The sequence below is a fragment of the Peromyscus californicus genome, unplaced genomic scaffold, assembly GCF_007827085.1.
Source record: "Peromyscus californicus insignis strain IS unplaced genomic scaffold, ASM782708v3 Scaffold_3__1_contigs__length_106647218, whole genome shotgun sequence".
Taxonomy (NCBI): domain Eukaryota; kingdom Metazoa; phylum Chordata; class Mammalia; order Rodentia; family Cricetidae; genus Peromyscus; species Peromyscus californicus.
In genome coordinates, this window is record NW_026294551.1 from 76,831,616 (window position 1) to 76,855,891 (window position 24,276).

The 24,276-nt window shown below is 47.2% G+C and overlaps 1 protein-coding gene across 4 annotated transcripts in view; it reads left to right on the forward strand.

The window, feature by feature from the left end:
- Cyfip2 (cytoplasmic FMR1 interacting protein 2) overlaps window positions 1-24,276 on the forward strand; it is a 121,533-nt gene that overhangs the window by 80,601 nt on the left and 16,656 nt on the right. For all 4 annotated transcript variants that reach the window (XM_052758355.1, XM_052758353.1, XM_052758356.1 and 1 more), the window contains 3 exons: window positions 7,978-8,121; window positions 10,225-10,315; window positions 11,273-11,403. In XM_052758355.1, the coding sequence (XP_052614315.1) occupies window positions 7,978-8,121; window positions 10,225-10,315; window positions 11,273-11,403 (366 nt within the window). The remainder of the gene's footprint in view (window positions 1-7,977; window positions 8,122-10,224; window positions 10,316-11,272; window positions 11,404-24,276) is intronic.

Consider the following 24,276-nt stretch of genomic DNA (forward strand, 5'->3'; position numbering starts at 1 on the left):
GGGGAAACTTCTAGCAGGAAACTGCCAAGGGTTAGAGCAGCTTTCAGATAAGGTCAGTCCTCTGGGCCCAGGGACGTTCTCCAGATTAGGGCAGGTAGAGAGTAGGAAGTCTCGCTGAGGGAAGGGGGCGGCATGTTGCTGAGCATTTGGAGAAAGCTGCCAGACCATGATAGACCACAACCTCTGACCAGCAAGGCCTCCTGAAACACTAATGTTGTGATCCTCATGTTGTGGTGACCCCCAACCATAAAATTATTTTCATTGCTACTTCATAACTGTAATTTTGCTACTGTTACGAATAGTAATGTAAACATCTGACATGCAAGATAGCTGCTATGAGCACCTCTGTGCAAGGGTCATTCAATCCCCCCAGAGGGGTCACAACCCACTGGTTGAGAACCACTGCTTTGGACTCTCCAGCTCAGAGGCAAATTCTGCATGTGTGGCCTTGACATAGTCCCTCCCTCTCATGTGCCTTGATTCACTCACCTACACAGTTGGAATGTCAGCAATGCCTGCAAAGGTATTGATAAACTCATCCGTATCTGTGCAGGGTTGGCCTTAGAAACAGTAGTTCTTGATGCTAGGAGAAGGTCATTGGGTCAGAACTGTTCTCTATGCCTCTGGCAGTTTTGTCCTGAGACCCGAAGAAGCAAGATGCACACCACCAATTGCATGCACTGTCTTGCTTCTCCCCCTTAAATCAGCAGCATTGGTTTGAATTCCTTAGTGCATATGCTTGTGTATAAATGAAAGGCTATAGAAAGGTTCAAGGTATCCCACAAGTCAGAAGTGACCCCTGAGAGCACGTGGTGCACATTCTGTGTTCTCCCCATTTACTCACATGACAGCAGGGCTCTTTTAATCATCCCCGCACACAGCAGAATTGGGAAGTCAGGCTGGCTAGACTCACAATGACGGGACAACAGTGCTTCAAGCCGAGGCCCGGTGGTCACAGAGCCTGGGCACTGCTTGCATCCGGTGGCCCTGCTTGCCTCCCTCTACCCTACCCTGCTTTGCCTTGATGTTATCAGCTCTTGAGAGGTAGAGACAAGATTGTGCCATAATGTATTCCAGAATGATAGGGACAAGCAAAGAACTAAGGGGCCCTGCAGAGAACACGCAGCCACCTGAATGTAACTGAGGGAATTGGGGAGACAGCGCTTAGGGGGAAGGGGGGGCTGCATCCATTCTCTTCTGAACATCCTGTGCCCTGGAGTCCAAGTACACCTGCCTCAGAACTGCCACAGAGGAGGATGTCGTCAAGATGAATATATGATCTGATACTTTAAAAAAACATCTCTGCACTCTACAACATCATCAAACTATCTCAGAAGGATACAGATTTCAACACAAATTATTCATTCTTTTAATCATTTTCCAATAATGTTCCAGCTTTTAGACACTGTTGGTGTTTCCATTTGTGAGCATGCTCATCGATAGCTAAAGAATGCTTCTGTCTCAGCCATGGATGGATTGGTTATAGAAACTTCATCCAGCTCTGCCGTCAATCCCCATTATGTCACGGTCCAGAGGGTCCAAGCCTCTCTGGCCAACTGGGTCGATCTTCATAGAGCATCTGCCCAGATGTCAACACATCTCACCTTGACTGACCTGGGGTATTGTCACCAGCCCAGGTTATAACACTGTCAAAAAGCCTCACAATTGGAAGTCACCACTGCTCCCCGTGTCCCTGGACTCCACAGCATGGCTTCCCCCCATCAAAGCTTTTATGATTATGGCAGCACCTGCTGGATTTGGACTTCAGATTTCCTATTCTAAATGAAGATGGTGTCACCTTGCCAGCTGTCATAGCTGATAATGGTTCCCATGGACAGCCAGTCTTCATCCTGGAACTCTTACTGTTTTAGAGCCAAGTCTTTGCTGGTGTGATTAATTTAGGAACTGCATTGTCAGGATGAGCTCTGAAGCATCACAAGTGGCCTTAGAAGAGAGAATCACCTAGCAGGAGGACATGATAGAAAGACTGAGTAGAGAGACCGGAAGCCAGAGGTGATATGGCCACAAAATAGAGGTGCTGGCAGCCCCTGGTAGCTAGAAGAAGCGAGGAATAGATTTTCCGGTGGAGCCTTTGGGAGGAATGTGGACAAGCTAAATTTCAATGTGGGATCAGTGGTGGTGATTTTTTATTCATGGCTACCAGAATGTTTCAAAGTACCAGATTTGTGGTAATTTCTTATGGTAGCCACAGAAAGGGTGCTGGACAACATGAAGGAGTTAAAAGGTGAAAGATCTGGGCATAGTGATATATACACTTTTAATCCCTGCACTCAGGAGGCAGAAGCAGGCAGATCTGTTGTGATTTTGATGCCAGTGTGGTGTACATAGAGAGTTCAAGGCTAGCCAGATATACAAAGCGAGACTCTTGACTGTAAAATGAAACAAAGAAATACCCTCATCAAGACGTAGTACATCCTTATGTTTTCTTGTGGTGTGTCATCAAATGAGTACCAATTACAAATACAGGGGTTTGGGTTAGAGTTGTCTTTGTTTCCTCCAGAAATTCTAACATCTAAGTGTTAGGGTGGGCATGACCTCTCAGAGTTGGGAGGTTCAGTTCCTTTTGACTTTTCCAATGCATTTAACCCGTGGCTCAAGAGAGGAGCATCATTTCTTTAGATTTCTCCAGCAACTCCTTTGGGTCTGTCACCCCGTGGACCCCAGGAAGGAACTCAGGGGCTTGAACCGCAGCTCCATGGCTTAAGAAACATCAAGAAGCAACAGGCAGACACATCCTTGCTTTTGCTCAAGCCCTAGCAATGGCTCTGAACCTGCGACTGGGTGGATCTGTCCTGTGAACTGTCTGTCAAGGGTGGTGTGGTGTGTTACCCATGCATCCTGTCAGTATTGACCTGCAGTGGTTTAAGAGAGCTGAGCTACCGCTAGCTAGCTCTCCAGCCTCCATCAGAGACCCATGTTTGTTTGTGGCGTGTACCGGCATTCATTAGAGAAGCCTTAACACAAACAGGAAGTTAGGATGGGTTTTAGTTCCTCTTGGGAAATCTCTGAAACAGTAATCGTGATTCCAGAGAGCAGAAGATGCAAAGTACTTACAAATTGGATTAGCCAAATAAATAGAACTCACTTTTTAGAGTGGCTGGGGCTGTGCTCACCACCTGGTGAGAGATGGAGGTTTTAGGATTAAAAATCCAGATATGCTACCCTTTAAAAAGGTGCAGATGGTCAATGTTAGGTTTGTTTGGGTTTGGTTTAGTTTGGAGTTGGGGTGGGGGCTAGGCCAGCCTTACACTCTGGACAACCCTGCTCCCATTTCTCAAGTGCTAGGGTCCCAGGCCTGAGCCATCACTACTGGTGCAATGATAACTGTAACCTCGGGTATATTTTCCCCACAGTTTTTTTCCTTTGTTTGTTTTGTTTTGTTTTAGAAGTTGGCTACTAGTGATAATTAAGAGTGCCCCCCAGACCAAACTCATCATTTTTTTTTCTCTTCTTAAAGTCTTGTTTGTGGGCCAGTGAGATGACCTAGGGGGTGGAAGAAAGCTCCCGCTGTGTAAACCTAACGACCCAAGTTCAAAACTGACTCCCAGAAGTTGTGCTCTGGCCACCACACACTCACCATGGCGTGGGCTTGTGCATCACACACACACACACACACACACACACACACACACACACACACACACACACAAATTAAATGTAAAGAAAAATGCCCTTTACTTTTTCAGAAACTGTAACCTGGCTTGCCCGGTAATAATTCCTCAGTCGGGCTGGTTTATTTCCTGATTATCTACTTTGTGTCATCCAGATTTAAACATCTGATTTCACACAGGCTATGTGAAATCTAGTTGGTTTCCCCTCGGACAGTGGCTGTAACCTGAGTCAGGGAGTGGAGATGGTTTGCTGTGAGAGATGAGTGACAAATGTCCAGAGTCCCAAGTCTCACTGCATTCCTATTTTTCTTTGCTGAACCCCAGAAAATGCCCAGGCTCCCCTATTCCCACATTTTCTCAATAGGGCCCAGCCTCCTGCTGAGCCAGCAGGTCAGAGGGGTGCCCTCGGGGGTTGTGTGTGTGTGTGCGTGTGTGAGAGCATGTCTTTTCCTGCATGTGTGTGTTTCCTGTTGCATGCATGTGGTGGATTTGGGGGATGCGGCAGGGAGCTTGTTCACTTAGGAGGTGAAGGGGAAGTCTGCACATTTCATGTTGGTTCGACTGAGGCCTAAACTTGCCATCTAGACTGACATAGGACTGGCACCAGAGACCTCCTACGTGTACCAAGTGGGTTTGGAGGGGGGGCATTTTTTTAACCCTTGTATGGTAAAGTAATTCCAAAGTGTTTCTCCTCTGCCTAAAACTGGGATAGCCTGCTGACCAGTCTCTATACTGAAGATATTTTTTGTTTGTGCTGCTAGAGGTGCTTGGCCCTGGGAGGTCCTTGGGAAAGGAAGGGAGTTTGAGAGACTGCTCAAATAGACAAGCACCCAGCAGGAGAGCAGTGGAGACTGCACTTTGGAAGGGAATGACAGAGTGCCTCTATTCCAGCCTCTTTCCTGGGGTGAGCACTGCCGGGCCTATATGTCCTGGACAGTACTCACTTCCGTGATGTTTTGATGTTGAACAAAATCTGAATTTGAGGGCGTGTTTTATCAGCTGCTTCCAGCTCTGAGTTCTGTCCTGTCCCCTTGTGGGACGCCCACTATGTTGTATAAATTAGACCTCATGTATTGAAGCTGTCCATATCGAGGGAATCACCACAGTAGCCATAGTTTCTGGGAGGAAAGGAGTTGAACAAGACATTACTTCCTTAGTGATTATCAGCTAAAAAAAGACTGATGAGTGCTTCCACGGGTGCTTCTGGGGCCAAGCATCATGCTTACGGCTTTACATCTCTTACCTGTTAAACTTCAAGTACCATCTTCTTAGGGAAAACCAAGGATTGTAAGTAATTCTCCCAAGTACCTCCAACTAGTAAATTAGGGTTCTGCAGGAGACTACGTATAACTTCAAAGCCAACCTGGACTACATAGTGAATACCAGACAAGCCAGAGCTACATAACAATAGCCTGTCTCACAAAAATAATAATCAACAAGAAGAACAAAATAGGATCCTGGGATTTGAACCCGCTATGACTGTGCTTACCCTAGGGCTCATCCTGTAGTCTCAATGCATAAAAATAGAGACTCAAAATAAAAGAATTGCTGCCGTCACCCATATCCATCTGAAATCCCTCTGCTGGGCAGAGCAGAAATTCCTTCCCTGGGATCATAGGAAAAACCAACAGTCCCTGATATGAGTGGGAATGAGGGGGCTATTGGGACCAGCCAAGAGCTCTGTCACCTGTCCCCCTGGCCACGAGCATGTGGAAGCTTTGTCTTCTCGTGTTTCCTAGTATGCTAAAGCTGCAAGAGAAAATTCAGAGCATGGTTCTGCATTTTAATCTTTGAAAAATAAGTAAATTAGGCTATGATATAAAAAGTAGAGTTTTTGTTTCTTTCATATTGGGATGTAAGTAAAATACACTTGGCTTTGCTTAGGCTGCAATAGCAAGAACACACTGGACTGGGTAACTGAAATAACAAGTACTTATTGCTTAGAGCTCTTGAGGCTAGAAAGTTCAAGTTCAAGATCATAGACTAGGGTGCTGGCAGATCCAGGTCTGGTCTGCAAAGGAACTTCCTGTTCTGCAGACAGACATCTTGTTATATGGCCAAGAGAGGGAACAAGCCTGCATGCCTTTTCTTATGGAGACACTAAGCCCCATTCACCAGGACTCTAACCACCCAATGTCCCCATGTCTTCATGCCATCACCTTGGGGGGTGGGGGCAGTAGTCAGTGTGTCAATTTGAGAGGGACATAGCAGCAGATCCATCCTTCCACAGACCATGGTTCCAGGAGTCAAACAACCCTGGCAGAACGTGACGCTTTTCCACTTCCCTTGAAAGGTCTGTGCCCCTCTCCTGTCAGGCCTGTTTGGCCCCTGGACTCCTACACTCTGAAGGAGACAGAAGGATACAAAATAATGCTTTGATGATGGGGCCTGAACCAAATCACACCTCCTAACATTGTGTATGAGCCTCACAGCCCTTTCCACATTCCCACTTGATAATGTTGCCTGTTACAGAGCACTAAGGTAGGTTTAGTCTGCACATTTAAAAAAATTATGTGACCTGGCTTCAGGGTTCTTGCAGTCACGGTCCACACACTTTCAGGAATCAACTTTGACTTTAGTGGACACCATAATCAGAAATCGACTGCATTCCCCTCCCTACATACATTCAAAAATGGCGTAGGCCACGCCTTTCCCTAGGTTTAGGCAGTTTACTGCAACAACTCTGGCTCCTCAGAGCAGAATCCCATTCTTTCTCATGCTCCACGCCTCCCTGTGTGCAGGCATGAGCTCACCAGACACACTCAGGTGTGAGTTAATGGGTGTCCCAGTTTAGCATGCACCTGAGTTACTGATGGGAATGCTAATTGTTCTTCACACATCCTTCCTGTGGGAGCACCCCAGAACTGTGGTGCTCACTTTGTGTTTGGGTAATGTCTCACCAGACATCCCAAACTCAACACAAACTGAACCTGATTAAGTCTTCTTTGATGACTCAGGAAGAAGTGGAGAGTCTTGCAAGCCTCCACACATATCATAATGGTTTCTTTTTCATTCATGTAGATTTTCTAACTAATTAGCAAATAGAGTATCCAGTGCAGCCTTCTCATATTGACATGCTCTTGCACAAGATTTTTAATACCTGGTAAGAAAAGCATTCCCAGAAATAAGGTGAAACCTTAGCTAAGAAATTGAACATCACAGGTAGATGATTTCAACTCCTACAGGGAGAGGTAAGAGTGGAGATGTTAGGATCAGCCATACCTGCTTCAGATCAGAACTTACTCACTTAGGGACTCTGTGATCTTGAGCAAATTTCTGGTTACCCAGAGCCTTAGTTGCCTCATCTGTGAAATGGGGCTAAGACAGTCACAAATCACAATCATTTGTTGTGTGCATTGAATGAAAACGCACAGGGAAGCAAGGCATGGGTGGTCGCCATAGAGCAGCAGCCTTTCACAAACACCAGTCTCAGACCTGCTCTGGGTCATGCAGTCTCAGGCAGACAGGTATCACCGCCGTCTTCACCGACACCTGGCCATGGATAGAACCCAGAGCCTCGTTCATGCTAGGCAAACAGGATTTCACTGTGTAGCCCAAGCTGGTCTTGAATTCACAATCCTGCAACCTCAACTGCCTAAGTAATAGGATTGCATATGTGCACCACCACACCCAGCTCAGAAAGTTCCCTTTAGCTCTGTCTCATTCAGTTAGGGGATCCCTCAGGGTCCATAGGATGATGGTGGCCCCAGGTCAGAGCTCTGGGTCCCACAGCAGTGCCCATCCCCACAGCTTTACTGTGTGTATTCTGCATGTGAGTGCCTATGACATCTTTCTTGTGATGGACTGTTGCTCTCAAGGTTTTGACACTACTAACTTAATCCAATTCCCATTATTCACAGAGTAGGAAACCAAGACTTAAAAAGCCTAGCTGAGTATATAAATATAAAATCTTCTGATGCCCGGGCTGGCCATTCCCAAACCTCCTCATATCACAGATGGAAAAAGCCAAGAGCAGAAGACAGTGGCCAATGAGCTGCTCAGTTTTGACATCTAATCTCTAGATGCAAAACCACTTCCAGGAGAAAGGCAGCCACGCTATTCCAGACCATGGCTCAATTTGTCTGTGGACAGCTACAGGTGGCAGGTGTCCTCGTATTCTGGATTTACCTTGGAGCTCTTACCCCTCTCCCACTGGGCAACAGCTTCTCCAGCCTAGTGACATTTGCTCCATCACTGTTCACTGGACACATCTCACTCCAGGATCAGTGAGGGAGGCCTGGGCAGCAAGATCCCATTTCTTCTATCAGCAAAATACCTGTCAGGACTCCCCTCCAGCATCCGTTCAGGGGTTCCTCACTTTCTTTTCCTCAACCTCTATTTCCAGCCTCTCAACATTGCCTACAGCCACATCTATAGCTCCTACAGGAACTTTGTGGGGCCCCCTCACTTCAAGACCATCTGCAGACTGCTGGGCTACCAGGGCATTGCCGTGGTCATGGAGGAACTACTAAAAATCGTCAAGAGCCTGGTAAGGGGAGATGCTGCTGCTTGGATGTTCCCAGGTACAGGAGCTGTGCACAGGACTGGTCTTTCTGAGCTGAAAAGCAAATCTCAGGTGCACCAGCTCTGCCACTAGATGTCCCCCTGGGAGTGTGGTGGTATTGTGTTTCCCAAAATATTGTGTACCTTAATAAACTTATCTGGGGTCAGAGAACAGAAAAGCCACAATATTAAACATAGAGGTTAGGCAATGGTAGCACACGCCTTTAATCCTAGCATTCCAGAGACAGAAATCCCTCTGGATCTCTGTGAGTTCAAGGCCGCATTGGAAACAGCCAGGCATGGTGACTCACACCTTTAATCCCAGAAAGCAGCCTTTAATCCCAGGGAGTGGTGGTAGAAAACAGAAAGGTTTACATAAGGCGTGAGGACCAGAAACTGGAAGCATTTGCCTGGTTAAGCATTTGGCTGGTTAAGCATTCAGGCTTCTAGCAGCAGTTCAGCTGAGAGCCATTGGGATGAGGACACAGAAGCTTCCAGTCTGAGGAAACAGGACCAGCTGAGGAATTGGCGAGGTGAGGTTAGCTGTGGCTTGTTCTGTCTCTCTGATCATCCAGTGTTCACCCCAATAACTGGCTCCAGGTTTGATTTTATTAATAAGACTCTCTAAGATTCATGCTACATGGGAGTCCTTGGTCCTTATTGCTTGGTGGTTTCTACACATCTGGTATATTTCCTTATACCTCTTTTTATGTAACTTTTATTTTTATGTGTGTGTGTGTGTGTGTGTGTGTGTGTGTGTGTGTGTGTGTGTGCGCGCGCGCGCACCTGCTTGTCTATATGTGCATCATGTGTATGCTACCCACAAAGACCAGAAGAGGGTGATGGATCCCCTGGAACCGGAGTTCCAAGCAGTTATGACCACTTGATGTGGGTGCTAGAAACCAAATCCAGGTCCTCAACCAGGGTAGCAAGTGCTCTTAACCACTGAGCTGTCTAGCCCTGAATTGACCTCTTGACCTTTGCCTCCCCGTTTGTGACTCAGAACTCACTTCTTGTTTTTGCTGAATTGAGAAATCCTGATTTTGACATTCAAAGCCAGATCACTATTCATGCTGCCCAGCTATGCTCTCTGTTAACTAAATCGGCGTGATGGGCTGTGTGTGTAGTTCAGTTGGTACAATGCTTGCCTGATATGTACAAGGTCCTTGGTTCAATCCCTGGTACTCCCGTAGAGCTGGCTGCTGTGGTAGTACCAAATTATAATCCCAGTATCCCGGAGGTAGATGTAGGAAGACCAAAGGTTCAAGATCATCCTCAGCCACATAGTAAATTCAAGGCCAGCTTGGCCTCCATGAGACCCTTTAAAAACAAAAATCAAAACAACAACAGAAGACGTCAGCGTAGCAAATCCACAGCTCAGGTGCTGCCAGTTTTTTTTAATTCTCATATGTCCTTGGGGTTTCTTGCTGACCACTGCTGCCAATATTACAGGGAGTTCTGTATCCTTTACCAACATTCTGTGTGTACCCCAAGTATGATTGTCTGGAGCTTCACTTAATTCCCTGTGGTGGTACTGAAGCAAGGCCAAAATATGGAAACAAGATTTCTCTGGAAATCTTGAGTTCCTGAAGAGAAATAACTTATAATCAACCATGTATGGAATAAGCCAAATTCTCTTGCTCAGTCTAGTTCTTTAGAAGCAGCCATGAGAAGCTGTTACAGGTCATTAAGGGTTGCCGTGCCAAGTCCAGAGTAAAACAGAAAAAATGCGGTAATGGATTAAAGATGTCTTTCCTTGGACATGTAGAGGAATGTGCTATGAATTTTCCATGCTTAAATTAGATTACATGCATTAATCCCCACAGTTCCCTGCCTACATTTCATTTAGTCTCCATATCATAAGCATTCCCAGCCCTGAAAAAAACCCTTACCTAGATATCCCACACCCCTCATAAAGTCTATAAAGGACGGGGGGGGGGGGGGGGGGCTATTTCCCCCTTTTAAATGCTTTGCTCACAAATCTCAACAGAACTCCGGTATCCCACTGTGGCCCTGCATTTGGCCCAGAGGTATAGAGTATAACAGTGGGCTATCTCACTCCAGCTCACTCATCTGTATCATCTTGCAGCTCCAAGGCACCATTCTGCAGTACGTGAAGACGCTGATAGAGGTGATGCCGAAAATATGCCGATTGCCTCGGCATGAGTATGGCTCCCCAGGTGGGTAACGGGGAAGAAATGAATGCGCACCCAAGGCAGGGCGGGGCTTCCACCTCAGGAGATTTCAGTCTCTAAGTTGCCAGACAGCTGACATCCTGGCTCTGCCTGCCACTGGCCTGATAGCCTTCGACCTGTCTTCCCCCCTCCCTCCCCCAGCAGTAGTATCATCCTCTGTCAGGTCGGTGAATGGCCCTTTGAGGATGCCCACTGGACTGCTGGCCAGCTGCAGTTGAACTGCGAGTGTGAGAGCATTTAAACAGTGAAGAGAAGGTTTCCATGTATGGTCCTCAGCACCTCTAGTAGGCCTTCCCGTTGCCTGTTTAGAGGTAGCTGGTACCCCAGCTGGCGTGCCATGTGACATAGATAAACTGAGGCTGGAAATGGGTTTTTTTTTAACCTCTCAATATGAAGAAAGACAGAAGCTATAAATGTGGTGCCTTGTATTTTTTGTTTCTAAAAGCTAAGACATAATTTTCCATATGAGTGTGATTGAGAACAGGAAAAGGATGAGGCCGGAGGCTCTGGTATCCACACCTAGCTGCACCACTTCCTGGCTGTGTGACTATGGGTGGGTCACTTACCCACTCTGAACCTCATCTGAGAAAAGATGATAATGTCTAGTTGATATTCTAAGTAATGAAATATTATAGATAGATATACCTAACTCAGTAGATAATATCTATAAATAATAATTTTGCCGTTAGGAATTCAGGTCCCTGTTGGAGGGTCAGCTAGGCCACAGCTGTTCCATGTGGGATTGTAGATGTGTTTTATTTTGCTCCAGATATTTTGTGCCAGCCTCCTAAGCTTTGTCTAGTATTGACCTTTGCGTGGAATCCCACCCTTAAGCTAGCATGTGGAAGGTTGCTAAGTCTAGGGCTGTGGCTCAGTTGGCACTGCCCATAAACCTGATTAAACAGTGCCCATGTCCCCTGACCTCCCCCTTATGGCTCTCAGGGATCCTGGAGTTCTTCCACCATCAACTGAAGGACATCATCGAGTATGCAGAACTCAAAACAGACGTGTTCCAAAGCCTCAGAGAGGTGGGCAATGCCATCCTGTTCTGTCTCCTCATAGAGCAAGCTCTGGTAAGTCCTGAACCTACAGAACCTATGGTGACCCCAAGCTGGAGGGACCCCACACATACCCAGATGCCAAGGCTTCAGGCCTGACATATATGCTTTCATTCCTGAAGGCCAGAAGGCCAGAGGGGGCAGAGGCGGCTCATACCTGGCTTCCAGCACTGCCGCACCCCTCACTGGTTGGGCCCAGTCCTCAGGGAAGGCGGCCAAGTCTTAGTTGGCCTTTCTCTTGGCCAGCTCACCACCAACCAGTACTGTGCTGGGGAAGAAGCAGCAGTAGTCAGCTGCTGCCTGCACCCTGTGTGTGCTTGTGACCGAATGCAAGAGGTGTGCATCTTAGTGAATGCAAAGGCAAAATATTCACAAGCAAGGTGTGAAAGTGTGGCAAGAGCTTGCTATCTGCAGCAGGCAAGGAGAATGTGGGGTCATTTCTCTGTGAACAAAGAAAAGCATGGGGACTTTATCCAGGGAACCTACGCATATTCATGCAGGTAGCCACACATTTAGGAACATGTCCAGTTAGGGACTGTTCCTAAACATGCTTTAACATCATAATTTTAAAAGATGTGTAAAAGGATTTTTGTTTTTCATGTGTATGAGTGTTTTGCCTGCCTGAATGTATGTGTACCATATGTGTGCAGTACCTTCAGAGGTCAGAAGAGGGCATCAGATCCCCTGAAACTAGAGTTATGAATGATTATGAGCATCCTTGTATGTACTGAGAACTGAACCCAGGTCCTCTGCAAGAGCAGTCAGTGCTCTTAACTGCTGAGCCATCTATCTAGTCCCTGTAAAGGATATTTTAAAAATTAATGTGATGGACAGAAAGAAATGCCTCTAGGCCTGTTCAGTTGCACCATAAGGTTTTAGCTGAAAATAAGAGAAAGTATTTTGAGCGTGCAGGCCCCTAAAGGTGTCTGCCTGACTTAGTGTTGTCATGTTGCCATGGAAATGATATCTATAATGTCAGTAGTGCTGTGAGGGGCAAGCACAGGGTCCAGGGAGAGAAAAAAATAGAAACCAGTGTGGTATGTGTATAAACTGACAACATGACCGCTCCATGATATGGTTAAGGGAAAGCCTTTTATTGTAGATATGAGAGAAAGAACAGCCAGAGGCATCTGGAAGTATCCAGAACAGAGAGAAAGTAGGAGCTTGAACATAGCTAGCATACTGGACCTGCCTCTGAGAGAAGCAGGAACCGAGCAGGGTGGGGCTATGTAGAGAAGGAGCATGGGAGAGCAGACAGGGAGGAGGGAGACAGAGAGGAAGACAGAGAGCATGGCGGAAATGTCAGGGTTACAGGGGAGTGAGTAGCTGGGGAAGTTTAGGATAGGGAGGAGGTGAGAAGAGCCAGGATGGACTGGTGATGCTGAGGGAGCCTGGAGACCAGCATGCCCTTTGCTGTGCTAACAGGTGTGGCGCTAATGCTGTGGTGCTAACAGGCACCACAGATAGACATTTGTCCCTTCTGCCTTTTGGAATTTGGAGTCATGGGGTTTCCTTTGGACCTGACAGTATGGGGACTAAGGCAGGGCTTCCCTGCAGACTGTCCTGGAGAGTGAGTGGGAACTTCATTACGGAAGCTGTCGTAGGCCAAGGGCAGCCCTGCATCTTCAGCTCTTGTGATTGGAGACAAAGGAATTATCCTGCCATCCAGGTTAATGACTGAAGAGAGATGGCATGTGTAAAGTACAGGCAGCAAGAGCTAAACAGTGGCAGCATCACAGGAGCTGACGCAAGGGTGCCTGCCTGTAGAGATGCATCTCGAGACGCATCTCAGGCAGCCCCTTTGCTGACTAGTGGGTTATCTGCATTGCTGGCCCTGCTGTACAGATGTGACGTGCTCAGAGGCTGTGCTTACCGCGTTCATTCCCACACATTCCCTCTATGTGGAGGACTCAGTCCTGAAGGTGTCTGGTGACTAGGGTAATGGAAGGAAACAGAGAAGGGTGCAGCCGTGGGGATGGAGTGATGTGGGGCTACGGAACTCTTCAGGTGCAATGGAACACCCTCGGGGCATCTCCTTCATCTACACACAAAGTGTAGGTGACTAAGAGCTGACCTTCTGCTTATTGTGACTCTAGGGGGTAGAGAGCACCCCCCAAATAAGAGACAGGCATCTTTGTCTTCTTTCTAGAGGGGGAGATGAGCGGACATCTCACAAAAGGGTGAATGCATACACTGCATATGAGGGCGCTATGGAGCACATGAACAAGGTAACAGCAGGGATGTGGAGGACCTGGGGAGGATGTGCTGTTTTGGAAGGTAGAACTTGGTGTCTAGAAGAAGCAGAAAGGATCCAGGGTAAGCAGGCATAGAAAGGCCAAGGCAGGACCTGAGGGGAAGAGACAGCCGCATGGCAGGCGTCCTCTGGCCACAAAATGCTGGCAGAAGCTGCTGGGGGCTTCTGGGCAGGAGAGGAGGAAGGATCTGACTTTTTCAAAGGTCCTGTTGGCCATAAGGAGGAAGCAGCAACTGGGCAGAGAGCAAAGGACGAGGCCATGGCTGTTTGCAGCCTGGGTCCATGGAGAGAGAGAGGGGTGGGGTAGTGAGAGAGACAGCAGAGGCAGAAACGAAAAGGGAGAAGTAATCATGAGGGCTGCAGAGTAAGAGAAGGTGTCACTCACTGGTAGCTGTGTCATCCCAGGTGAGCCTGGGCATGCCTCGATGTCTGTCCTCATCCTAATTTGGGGCCCTTGGACCGGCTGCTCTCAGACTCTCACTGTCCCCGGAAGCTCCGAAATGGCCCCGTGGTGCCCTCTGTGAGGAGTAATTGTATTCTCTTTTAAATGGACTCTGGAGACAGCTAATGGCTCCTCTTCCCGATAACAGGTTCTTTACACAGTTCAGTGGGCCTGGGTTGCTATAGCAACATAGCCTTCAGAAGTCACAAGGATAAGTAGTAAAAAATTGTTCAGGGTCTCAAGAGCACAAGGAGAAGGTAGCAGATGTCGGGGGAGACATGTGAGCCCCCCACTTTCAGGAGAAGCTGTGAGTGAGAGCCTCCATTCAGACCTGGAGGTCATGATATCATTACAGGCTAATTTTGGAGGAAGCATCTTTCCCAGCTCCATCGCTAAGGACAAAAGGACACTCAGGATCTAAATTAACCTAGCTGACTCTCCTAGCATGCACACACAGTGTGGAGAACATGTCAGCAGCCAAGAAAGATGAAAACACGGGTGACCCTGGTCCTGGGTGGCTGGGGGAAGTGGGGTGGCACAGCCCAGAATCACCCTCACCAAGACGGCGGCCTCTGCTGTCTGCTTTGACAAATGGGGAGATCTCCAACTATCCTGACCTGTGCTTGCAGGGATGAAAATAGGGCATGAGAGTTCCAGAGCTTTTTTTAGCTTAGAAAGTGGAAATTAGATCTGTAAGTGGTGTATCAGTGGTTCCCATTAAGAAAGCAAAGAAAGAGAGAATGGATGGGAAGAGAGGGGACAGGAAGGAAAAAGAGGGGATGGGGCGAGAAAAAAGAGAAAGGGAAGGAGTTAGGGTGCAAGGGAGGGGAGAAGGAAGGGAGAGGGAGGCAGAGGGAGGGAGAGGGAAAGCTAAGGCCATAGAAGAGCTGTGTAACTGGACCGTGCGTTCTTCTGAAAGCCTGAAGCCCTCAACAAGAATGGGGTCCAACAGTAGTTTTCACCTCAGCACAAGGCGTGGTAAGAGAGAATGTCAACTAAAATGTGAGTTTGTAAATAGAGATATGTCGTGGGGTTACATCTGCAAAATAAACAACCTGCAGAACAATACCTTGAGGAATAAATAGGAACTCACCAGGCTGAGGGATCCCCAGCCATTGTCTCTAGATTTCAGGAAAGAGGCATGGATTAGAGGTCAGCAGGGACATTTGGCCTTACCAAGAATGGCTTCATGTCCTACTTGGAAATCGTATTGATGTGTTAGCATCGATCTAAAGACCAGTTGGAAATGGTAGGAACAGATAGCTGTGAGGAGCGAGAAGTCCTTCTCCGGGTCTTTGCCGTAGCTGCCGCTTCCTCCTAGTGGATTTCAGCTTTCACTTGTCATGACTTCCACACTGATTAACAAGCTGCGGGGTACTTCCTCTTACTCTGTCACCTGCCTTTCTAAAGCCACAGCGGTAACTCAGCCTTAATCTCAAGGTATAGAGAGTGTATGCCTAAAAGGATAAATGTATTTTCTTCATTATTATATGCTTGTGGATCTCCAAATTGGAGATGTGATATGAGTCCAAAGATGACGTACCTGACTTTTCTCTTTTTGTTGGGTTGTGTGGTGTCTTTCAGGAACATGTGTGGTCAGGTGTGGAAATCTTCAGTGAATAGCTTGATCAGGCACCAAGCCCATGTAACCCCCGCTAAGTCTAGAAACAGAACAGTCGCAGGCAGTTCTTCATGCCTCCTTGCATTCCTTCAAAGCAGCCATGATTCTGACGTCTGACCCCAGAGCTTAGTTCTGTCTTTGAAGCTCATTGAAGTGGGATTGTGCAGTATATTTTGTCCCTCTGTCTGAGGCCTATCATCCACGGCTGTCTGTGCAGTTTGTATTGTAGATGGTTCCCATTGTGTTTGTCGGTGAATTGAATAGTGTTTTAGAGTGATCGGGTGCTAATGGCTAATCTTAACTTTCAATCTGATTGTGTCAGGAAGTACCTGGCAAGCAAGTGAAGCACGCCCTACAGATATATCTGTGAAGGACATTTTCAAAAAGACTTAACTAGAGGGATGACAGGAGATGACTCATCCTGAATGTAAATGGCATCATCCCATAGGCTGGGGATGTTGGTGGGGGGAAAAAAAGAGGGGTATGGGGTTGGAGAAATGGCTCAGTAGTTAAGGACACTTGCTGTTCTTGCAGAGGATTCGAGTTCAATTCCCATCACCCATGTGAACCATCTGTAATTCCAGGTATCTGGCACCCTCTTCTGGCCTCTGCAGGTACTGCACACAAATGGTACACATACATATATGCAGGCAAACACACACACTAAAAAAAAAATCCTCTTTAAGAATAAAGGAAGAAGTCCACAAGTGCAGGCATGGTCTGTCTCTCTCTCTCTCTCTCTCTCTCTCTCTCTCTCTCTCTCTCTCTCTCTCTCTCTCTCTCTCTTTCTCTCTCTCCCTCTCTCCCTCTCTCTCCTCTCTGGTTGTCATGATATAGGCTTCTCTGCCTTGCCACACTCTCCCTACCATGATGAACTGAGAACTGAAACTGCTCACCAAAAAAAAAAAAAAACAAAAAAAACTTTTCTTCCATCATTTAATAGAGTATTTTGTCACTAACAAAGTGAGCGTTGGGGCTGTTGACAGTTGGTTACTATTATGGGTTAGATATGGCGACTGTCGGATGTGTCTTTTGATATGAATGTGCTGTCGTCAGGTAAACAGTTGAATTTAATCACAACTATTCTAGGTATGTCTCAGCTTCTCATTATGGTTTTGATTGATCTAAAGGCACTAGGCCCTTGCTGTGTGTGCTTGGTCATTTGGACTCCCTCTTAGGTAAAGTGCTGGTAAGAGTTTTTGCTTACTTTTTAGTTGGGTTTCTTCATTGGTTTGTAGGTGTTGTTTACATATTATCGATCTGCACATAGTAGATACAGTGTAGCTGGCTTTAGTTGAAGAGTTGTTCTTAAGGGTTGATATATTCATCAGTTTCCCATTTCATGGTTGCTTTAGCCTTTCAGGCTGTAACAAACCACTGAGTATATTATCTGGAATTCACACTGTGTTTAGTAGAAGGTAGAAATTCAACTCTGTTTATTTTCAGATTGAAATAATGTCTTCCTTCTAGGTGCTGGGTAAATGCTGTGTTTGACGTTTGAGACAGTCTTGGGTCTCAAAGCCTAAAATTCTCCTGCCTCAGTCCTCTGTGTGCTGAGATCACAGGTGTGCATCACCACACCCAACTCAATTGTGTATCAGGTACCCACTGATACCGGGTCGGTAGACTCTTAGCAGCTATTGAATCTAACCTGTTTCTTTTGTCAAGGTGATTCCTAGTTCCCTGATGACAACTTTGTGATTTCCACATTCTTATTCACATCATGTATGGTTTTTTTGTTTTGTTTTGTTTTGTTTTTAACATCAACCAGTTGTGTGTTATGCCCCCACACACGCATTTGTGTGGAACACAGAAGACCCCTTTCCCCAGCACATACCACAGGCTCTGAGACAGCCACCCCACCTTATCTTTGCTGCCTGGTGGGCCACAGTCACAACAGACACAGTCTGTTGCTGAGAGCATCATTCCAATCCACTGAATCAGACACAGGTCAGGCTCTCAGCCTCAGCCCTGCTGCCCAGGAGACCAGATAATCATTTGTTGGAGGTCTGTTCTGAGCTTTAGATGATGCTGAGCAGCATTGCTGGACTCTGTCCACTAGATGGCAGTAGCACCCTCTTCAGGTAAAAGGAGGGCTCCAGATATTGCCTGACCCTATTGAGAGTCCTTCATCTAGGACAGCTTCACATTTTGCAGATGATGAAACTAGACATTGCCAGACAATTTTACAAACCTGTTAATTTTTTATTCTCACTCAGCCATGTTAGGGAGATTTGATTTCCTCACATCTTTGTGAACTGTTAACAATGTCTCTCTATAATCAGACCCTTTGAAAGGGTGTCTTTTGATAAAACATTATGGTTCTGAGGGCGCTGATTTCCCCAGGGTTATGGCTAGCACAAGAGATGGGCTGAGAGCCAGGTGTGTTTCAGAGTGCAGAAGCCACCCACTGAGGGACAGGGACATGTGCACAGCCGGGCTGGTTGAGGTTGTGAGGTAAGCAGCCCGGTGGCTAACAGCTTTGCATTCTAGAGCTGAGTGATCCAGCCCCACATCTGACCTTCTGCCTATGGCTTCTCATTCATGGTCACTTTGCTCTCGCCCCCCCCCCCCCCCCCCCCCCCCCCCCCCGCAATGAACAATTGAAGTAAGTTCTGTGGGAAAACCCAGAAAAGCAGAAACTAAGTTCTGTCGGAAAACCCAGAAAAGCAGAAACTAAACAAAAATCACACTGTTGTTGTGTTCAGATAGCCACTGCTTGCTTCCTGGAGGATATTTTTCCAGATTCTTGTATGGCAGCCCTTCTCCTATAAAACTGGTAGTTCCGTTAGTTTTAAAAGTCTGGTGAGCCAAGCTTAGAAGAATGTGGTGGGAACGGCAATGAGAGAAGAGGGGCTTCACCTTTGACTTTACATTCTTAGTCCTGTGAATTTATTGCAGTAAACAGTTACGTCTTCCTTAAAAGGGAACATTTGCACACTTCAATGTATATTATCTGGAGGGCTGGAGAGTTAAAGTGAGCGGAAGTTAGGAAGGTGTTGACACAGGCTGGTTCCAAATGAAGACTTCACCCTGTGGGTTGTCAAAGGACGATACTGATCTGATCCAGGATAATAATTCTGTTATTCCCTTGAGAGCTAAACGTGTGTGTGTGGGGGGGTGTCATCTATGCTGTTATTCAGAAGAGGTGGGTGAGAAAACAACACCCACGCTGCAACCCACCCTGGAGAGGAGAAGAATTAAATGCAGATGTATTTAGCTTGCGCTGCAGAGAGCTGCTGGGACCCAGAAGCCTGTGCGGCAGAGACAGATGCGGCATGTCCTGGGTGGGCTTTTTCTCTTCAAATGGAGGCTCAACTGAAGACTGATAGCGTGGCTCATACTTTCCATGCAGAGGGTCGTGGTGGGTGTGGGAAGCCTGATTTCTGGCCTGCTCCACGGGCTCTTCAGGAAACACTCACAGTAACAACGTATGTGTCCATATAAGGGAATGTTTAGAGCTTGTGCCTGCTGGCTAGGCCTGGCCCCGAGCCCCCTTCATACCAGAAAACCAGAGTCCAGATGGGGGTAGGGGGAGGCACTCACCCTCCTTTGCGAAGTCAGTTCTTCTGGCATACTTGACAAAGACAGACACCTAATACATGAGTGGAATTTGTCTTTTTATTGCCTTAAGACTTAAAGTCAAATGTTACTTAAGAAAACACTCTTTTGAGATTGGTCAGCTGAAAAATGGTCATTTTTCACCCAAGAGCAGAGCTTCACAGAGTCAAATGCCGTTTTCCACATGAATCTGTCATCCTTAGGATCACAGGGTCTTTTTTAACATAGGCACAGTGAATCTTTGTAATACCCTTTAGCCAAGAGAAGCCAAGTCCCCTGCCTCAAAGACTCAGCATACTGTGAACATGCTGGGGTGTGGCGTTGGGCGGAAGTCCTCCCGGCCCCTCAATTTTAAATGAAGTGTAATAGGAAGAGGAAAAGTTGAAGTAGAAAGCAGTGCAGAATTATCAATGAGACCTTTGAAGACTTTTGGTGTTGCATCCTGACTCCAGAAGCCTGTTCACTTTCCCTTGGTTCTGCTGACTGTGAGGTAGGCCTGGGTCCGATTAGCTCTTGAGTCACCACTTCCCGCGCCATCATGCATTAGTGGGTGACACCAGGGTAACAAACGTTAGCAGGACCCTTAGTCCCTGCAGATGGTGCTGGACAGCAGCTTCACCCCAAGCAGCTTCTGCAGAAGCAGAATGATCCCACTGCAGTCCCCAAGGGAGACAACAGTGAAGCCTTTTCTTCCAAGACAGGGGTCCTGCTAGACAAGCAGGGCTGGCCTCACACTCCTCTGTACCTTCCCAACTCTCACATGCAGGTGTTGCCGCTGGTCCTGGCTTAAGCATTTTTCCTTGTAGAGTGGTTTCTCACTTTGGAAAACTCATCCCGGGGGCTGGGGAAATGGGTCCTTGGGTAAGGTATTTGTGTGATAAGTGTAAAGACCTGTGTTCAGATCCCAGAACCTGGATGTAGTACTGCACATCTTCTTCTATAGTACTCATATGCTCCACTGGCCTCTCCTTATCGCCATCCTCCCCTGCTACAGAGTCCAGCCATGTGGCTGAGCCCGCAGGTGAAGATGTGGCTAGATGAACGAGGTACATTGCAGGTCTGTGTCAGAGCAGGGCCAGATGTTACTGTCCTTGACATCCCCCAACTTGTCATCACATCACCATCACAAGCCACACACATCTCTTCCGGGAACTTAGTAGCACAATGTCTAAATGCTGTTAGTGACTCACTGCTGGTTTGAAATGTCCTGGCCTTCAGTGGCCCCACGGACATACACAGTTTGCTGTGCCCTCATGTATACCCCAATGGAGCACTTACAGAATTCCCCACCCGCTTGTGTCCTCCATTGCACTCAAGAAAGACCATGGGTCAGGTCTGACTCACCCTCTGCTCCTTCTCCAGCACCTACTACTGTGTGAATGACAGACTTACATCATCTCTGCTTAGCCTCCATCTTCATGGTCAATGTGTGGAAGCTTGTTTTATCTCTTGCTCTTCTGTACTCTACATTCTTCTCACTGACCTCTCATGTCAGATGAAATTCCAGTCCCAGGCATGATGGTCCCTCTGAGAAGATTCTCTGTCAGTCCATGTTTACAGGGGTCATTGCTTGACTTCTGCACTGACTGGATGGATGGTTCACTCTGTGGCTCAGTGGGGGACCTGAATAAACGGGAGTGGTAGACAATCCAGTAGGTACCAGAGTGGCTTAGGAAGCTCCTAGAAGATTACAGTTGAATGTGGAGCTTTGGGGAGGTGGATAAGATTGGCTAGAGAACGTTGTGGCCACCAGGAAGGAGGATGTGGGAGGCAGAGACTGACCACCTAAGAGGTGCAGTACTTTGGGATCACACCAGCAGATTCGTACAAATGAGTTGCCTGCAATGATGTTATTTACACAAATTCAGGATAGAGGTGACTTCTGGGAAGAGCGATACCAATCATTTCCTGCTTGTTTGACTAGAAGGTGGTTTAAGACCTGCCATTCTCTGTGGGGGTAGGTGGGGGGATGGGTGCACGCACGCACGCACGCACGCACGCACGCACTCATGTGCACACGTCTGCGGAAACCAGAGGACAAACTTAGATACTGTTCCACGAGCACTACCCACCTTTTTGTTGTTAAATAGAGTCTCTCCCTGGCCTAAAACTCACCAGCTAAACTAGGCTGGCTGGCTAGCAAGCCCCAGGGGTCCTCCTGACTCCACCTTCTCAGCACCCCGCCATTCCTGGCTCTTTCACATGGGTTCTGGGGACCAAAGTTAGGTCCCCACGCATGTGCAGCAAGCACTTGACCCACGGAGTCACTGGCCCATTCTTCTTTAAACTGTCTGTGAAATTAGCAGTTCTCTGCGCGTTTAAAGGAAGTTGCTAAGACTGAAGCCCAGCAAATCAATAAGCTGTATGATCCTCCCAGGTACGGGTGAGGCGAAAATGTTTCTTGGGTGGTTAGATTTGGAGTGCGTTTTTTTTGTCTTTGGTAATTTTATGTATTTTCATGTGTGGGGCGGGGGGAGGAGACCAGTCTTTCTGGCTTGGGCTTCCCTCTGTATATCTGAAGCTTGTAGTTGGTAAACTCCCTACAGTTCTGGAGGGTGGGGGATCCACGGTAGAGGGGTCATCACTGCCGCTGTCTTTGGCTGGCAGGACCCTGCAGTTCTGAGGTGACAGGATCCTATGGTGAAGGGACCTGTGATCCTTTGTCCTATGAGAGACAAAGCCTCTCTAGATGACCTGGTAGCTTCTTGATCTACAATGGGTTAATCACCTCCACATGCCCTTCTTAGTTCTGATGATTCTCAACATGGGCTCTGTTGGCAGCACACAGTGCTATTGTCTGAGCTGTGGTTATCTGGACTGCCACACAAGTATGGATGGGGAAGGGGGGTGGCCTGGGTCTAAATGCCAGCCTCACTGCTTAATACCTCTGTAGGCCTAGCTAGGAAGCCAGTGTTACCAAGTGCCTCAGTGTCCTCCCCACCCAAGATGGCGACAGTCAGACCTACTGCACAGAGGTATTGAGAGATGATAGGTTGAAGCCCCTGGACATAGGCGGCCTCCAGTGAATGTTCAGTTAGTGCCCATTGCCTCAACTTCCCTGAAGAACAAGGTGATTGTGGCTCCCTGTTCTAGCCAAGGATCCTTGGGGACTGTTTACTCCACCTCCTGCATCTTGTTCTGTTTAAATTGCTCTTAATTACATGTGATGATGAATTAAGCAATACAAATTTGTTTATGACGTTAAGAGCACCTCTCCCCACCTACCCCCCAGTCCCCAACTTGCCCTACCTAAATCATGGCCGTTTCCACTTCTTCTCTTCTCTCCATGACGCTTAATAGAAGACAAGCTGTCCAACAACTTCATGTGGTATTTTGGGACTGTCTGGTTAGAAGGATGTGGTTCCAGCTCATTGCTGCTGCCCCTCGCTTCCTCCCCCATCCTTCCTTGTAATCGTAGTGGATGCACCAACCTCCAATAGCTTCTTGTCGCACTGTGATTTGGATTATGACTGTTCCAAGAAGACACTAAGACTCGGGAAGGTGAAAGTCCCAAGTGTCGCAGCTCTTGCTGCTGACAGCTGCCCTCTTGTGTTACCACAGCAATGTGGGTTGTTTTTTATTTATATTTTGTTCTGCATCAGTGATTTGCCACTAAGTGTGACCTAAAACAAAATCAAATACTACTTACTCTATACCTATGCAAACAACATTCCTGACTGAGCCTAGGATCCATAGCCTTCTCACGAGCAGGACACCAGGGGCTACTGATTTTAAAATTATTAGTTGCTTTAGAGGTTTTTTTTTTCTCCTAAGGTTAGTTTTCAGAGTACTATATAGTTGATGTAGAAAATGTAGTGATTATACATATAGGTTTTTAAAAAAAGGAAGGAGAATGGGGGGTGCAAAATGTAAAAATACCTGAAAACACCACTATATGAAGCATTTGTTAAAAATATTACATAGTTCAGATCGAAGAGAACTTATTTCCATAAATTAATAATTAAGAACTTATTTCCATCATTAATAAAGAGAAACTTCCAGGCCTACATAAGAAGACCCAAACTCAGGGAGATTCTGTTATGTTTCAAATCTCTCACATGCCTGCTCATCTAATTTTTTAAAAAATTCTTCAAGACAGGGTCTCCTGTAGTCCAGATTGGCCTCAAACTAGCCACGTAGCCAAGGATGACCTCCAACTCATAATCCTCCTGCCTCCACCTCCCAAGCACTTGGATACTAGACAAACACTCTGTTACCTAAGCCATATCCCCAGGCCCTGAACCTTCAGCTTTTATTCTGTGTGATGATTGATCACTTACAATATACCCAGCACCATGCTCATCTTTGGTGGCATAGTGAAAAATGCACTAAAACATATAAAGGAAGGTTGTCTCCACTTTATGGAAGTTGGATTCCAGTGAGAGGTAGATATTCATCAGTCCAGAAGTGTCCTTCTGGGGATGGCGTTGGAATTGAGAGCTGACGGAGGGACATTCACAAAGCAAAGGAGTCAGCGGAGAGAGGTGGGTTCAGGAGCACACCAGAGAAGAGAGCAGACCTTCTGTGTTGGACAGGTGGTTACAGAGCCAAGACCACTGCAGGGCGGGCGTCACAGGCCAAGAAAGGACCCTGTCCAGTGGGGAGTGGCCTGGCGGGCTCCTCGTAGATGCTTTGAGATCCTGATCAGAGGAGCGGGAAGCCAGCCATCAGCCTGAGCTCCACAATGGAAGCTTGTTCTGTTCTTCACACAGGCCTTTGTCTGTACGCAATGCCTGTTTCTATCTGTGGCAATGACCTCAGCTAATGAACAGCGAACAAGTACCTCCCACACAAGGTGTGTAGCCACCTCATTATGCAAATGGCGACTTAGTTCCTCCTCTGGGAAGTTCTACCTCTCTCCGAAGGCTATCTACTCCCCACTCGCCTTCACACCTTCCTAGCCAGACCGCACGACACAGTAGATGACATCCAAGGAGGACACCTCCATCCAAGCTTCCCTTGTCCCCTAGTTTGCAAATCTGGGGAAGAGCTGGCTTCACAGTGGGAAAG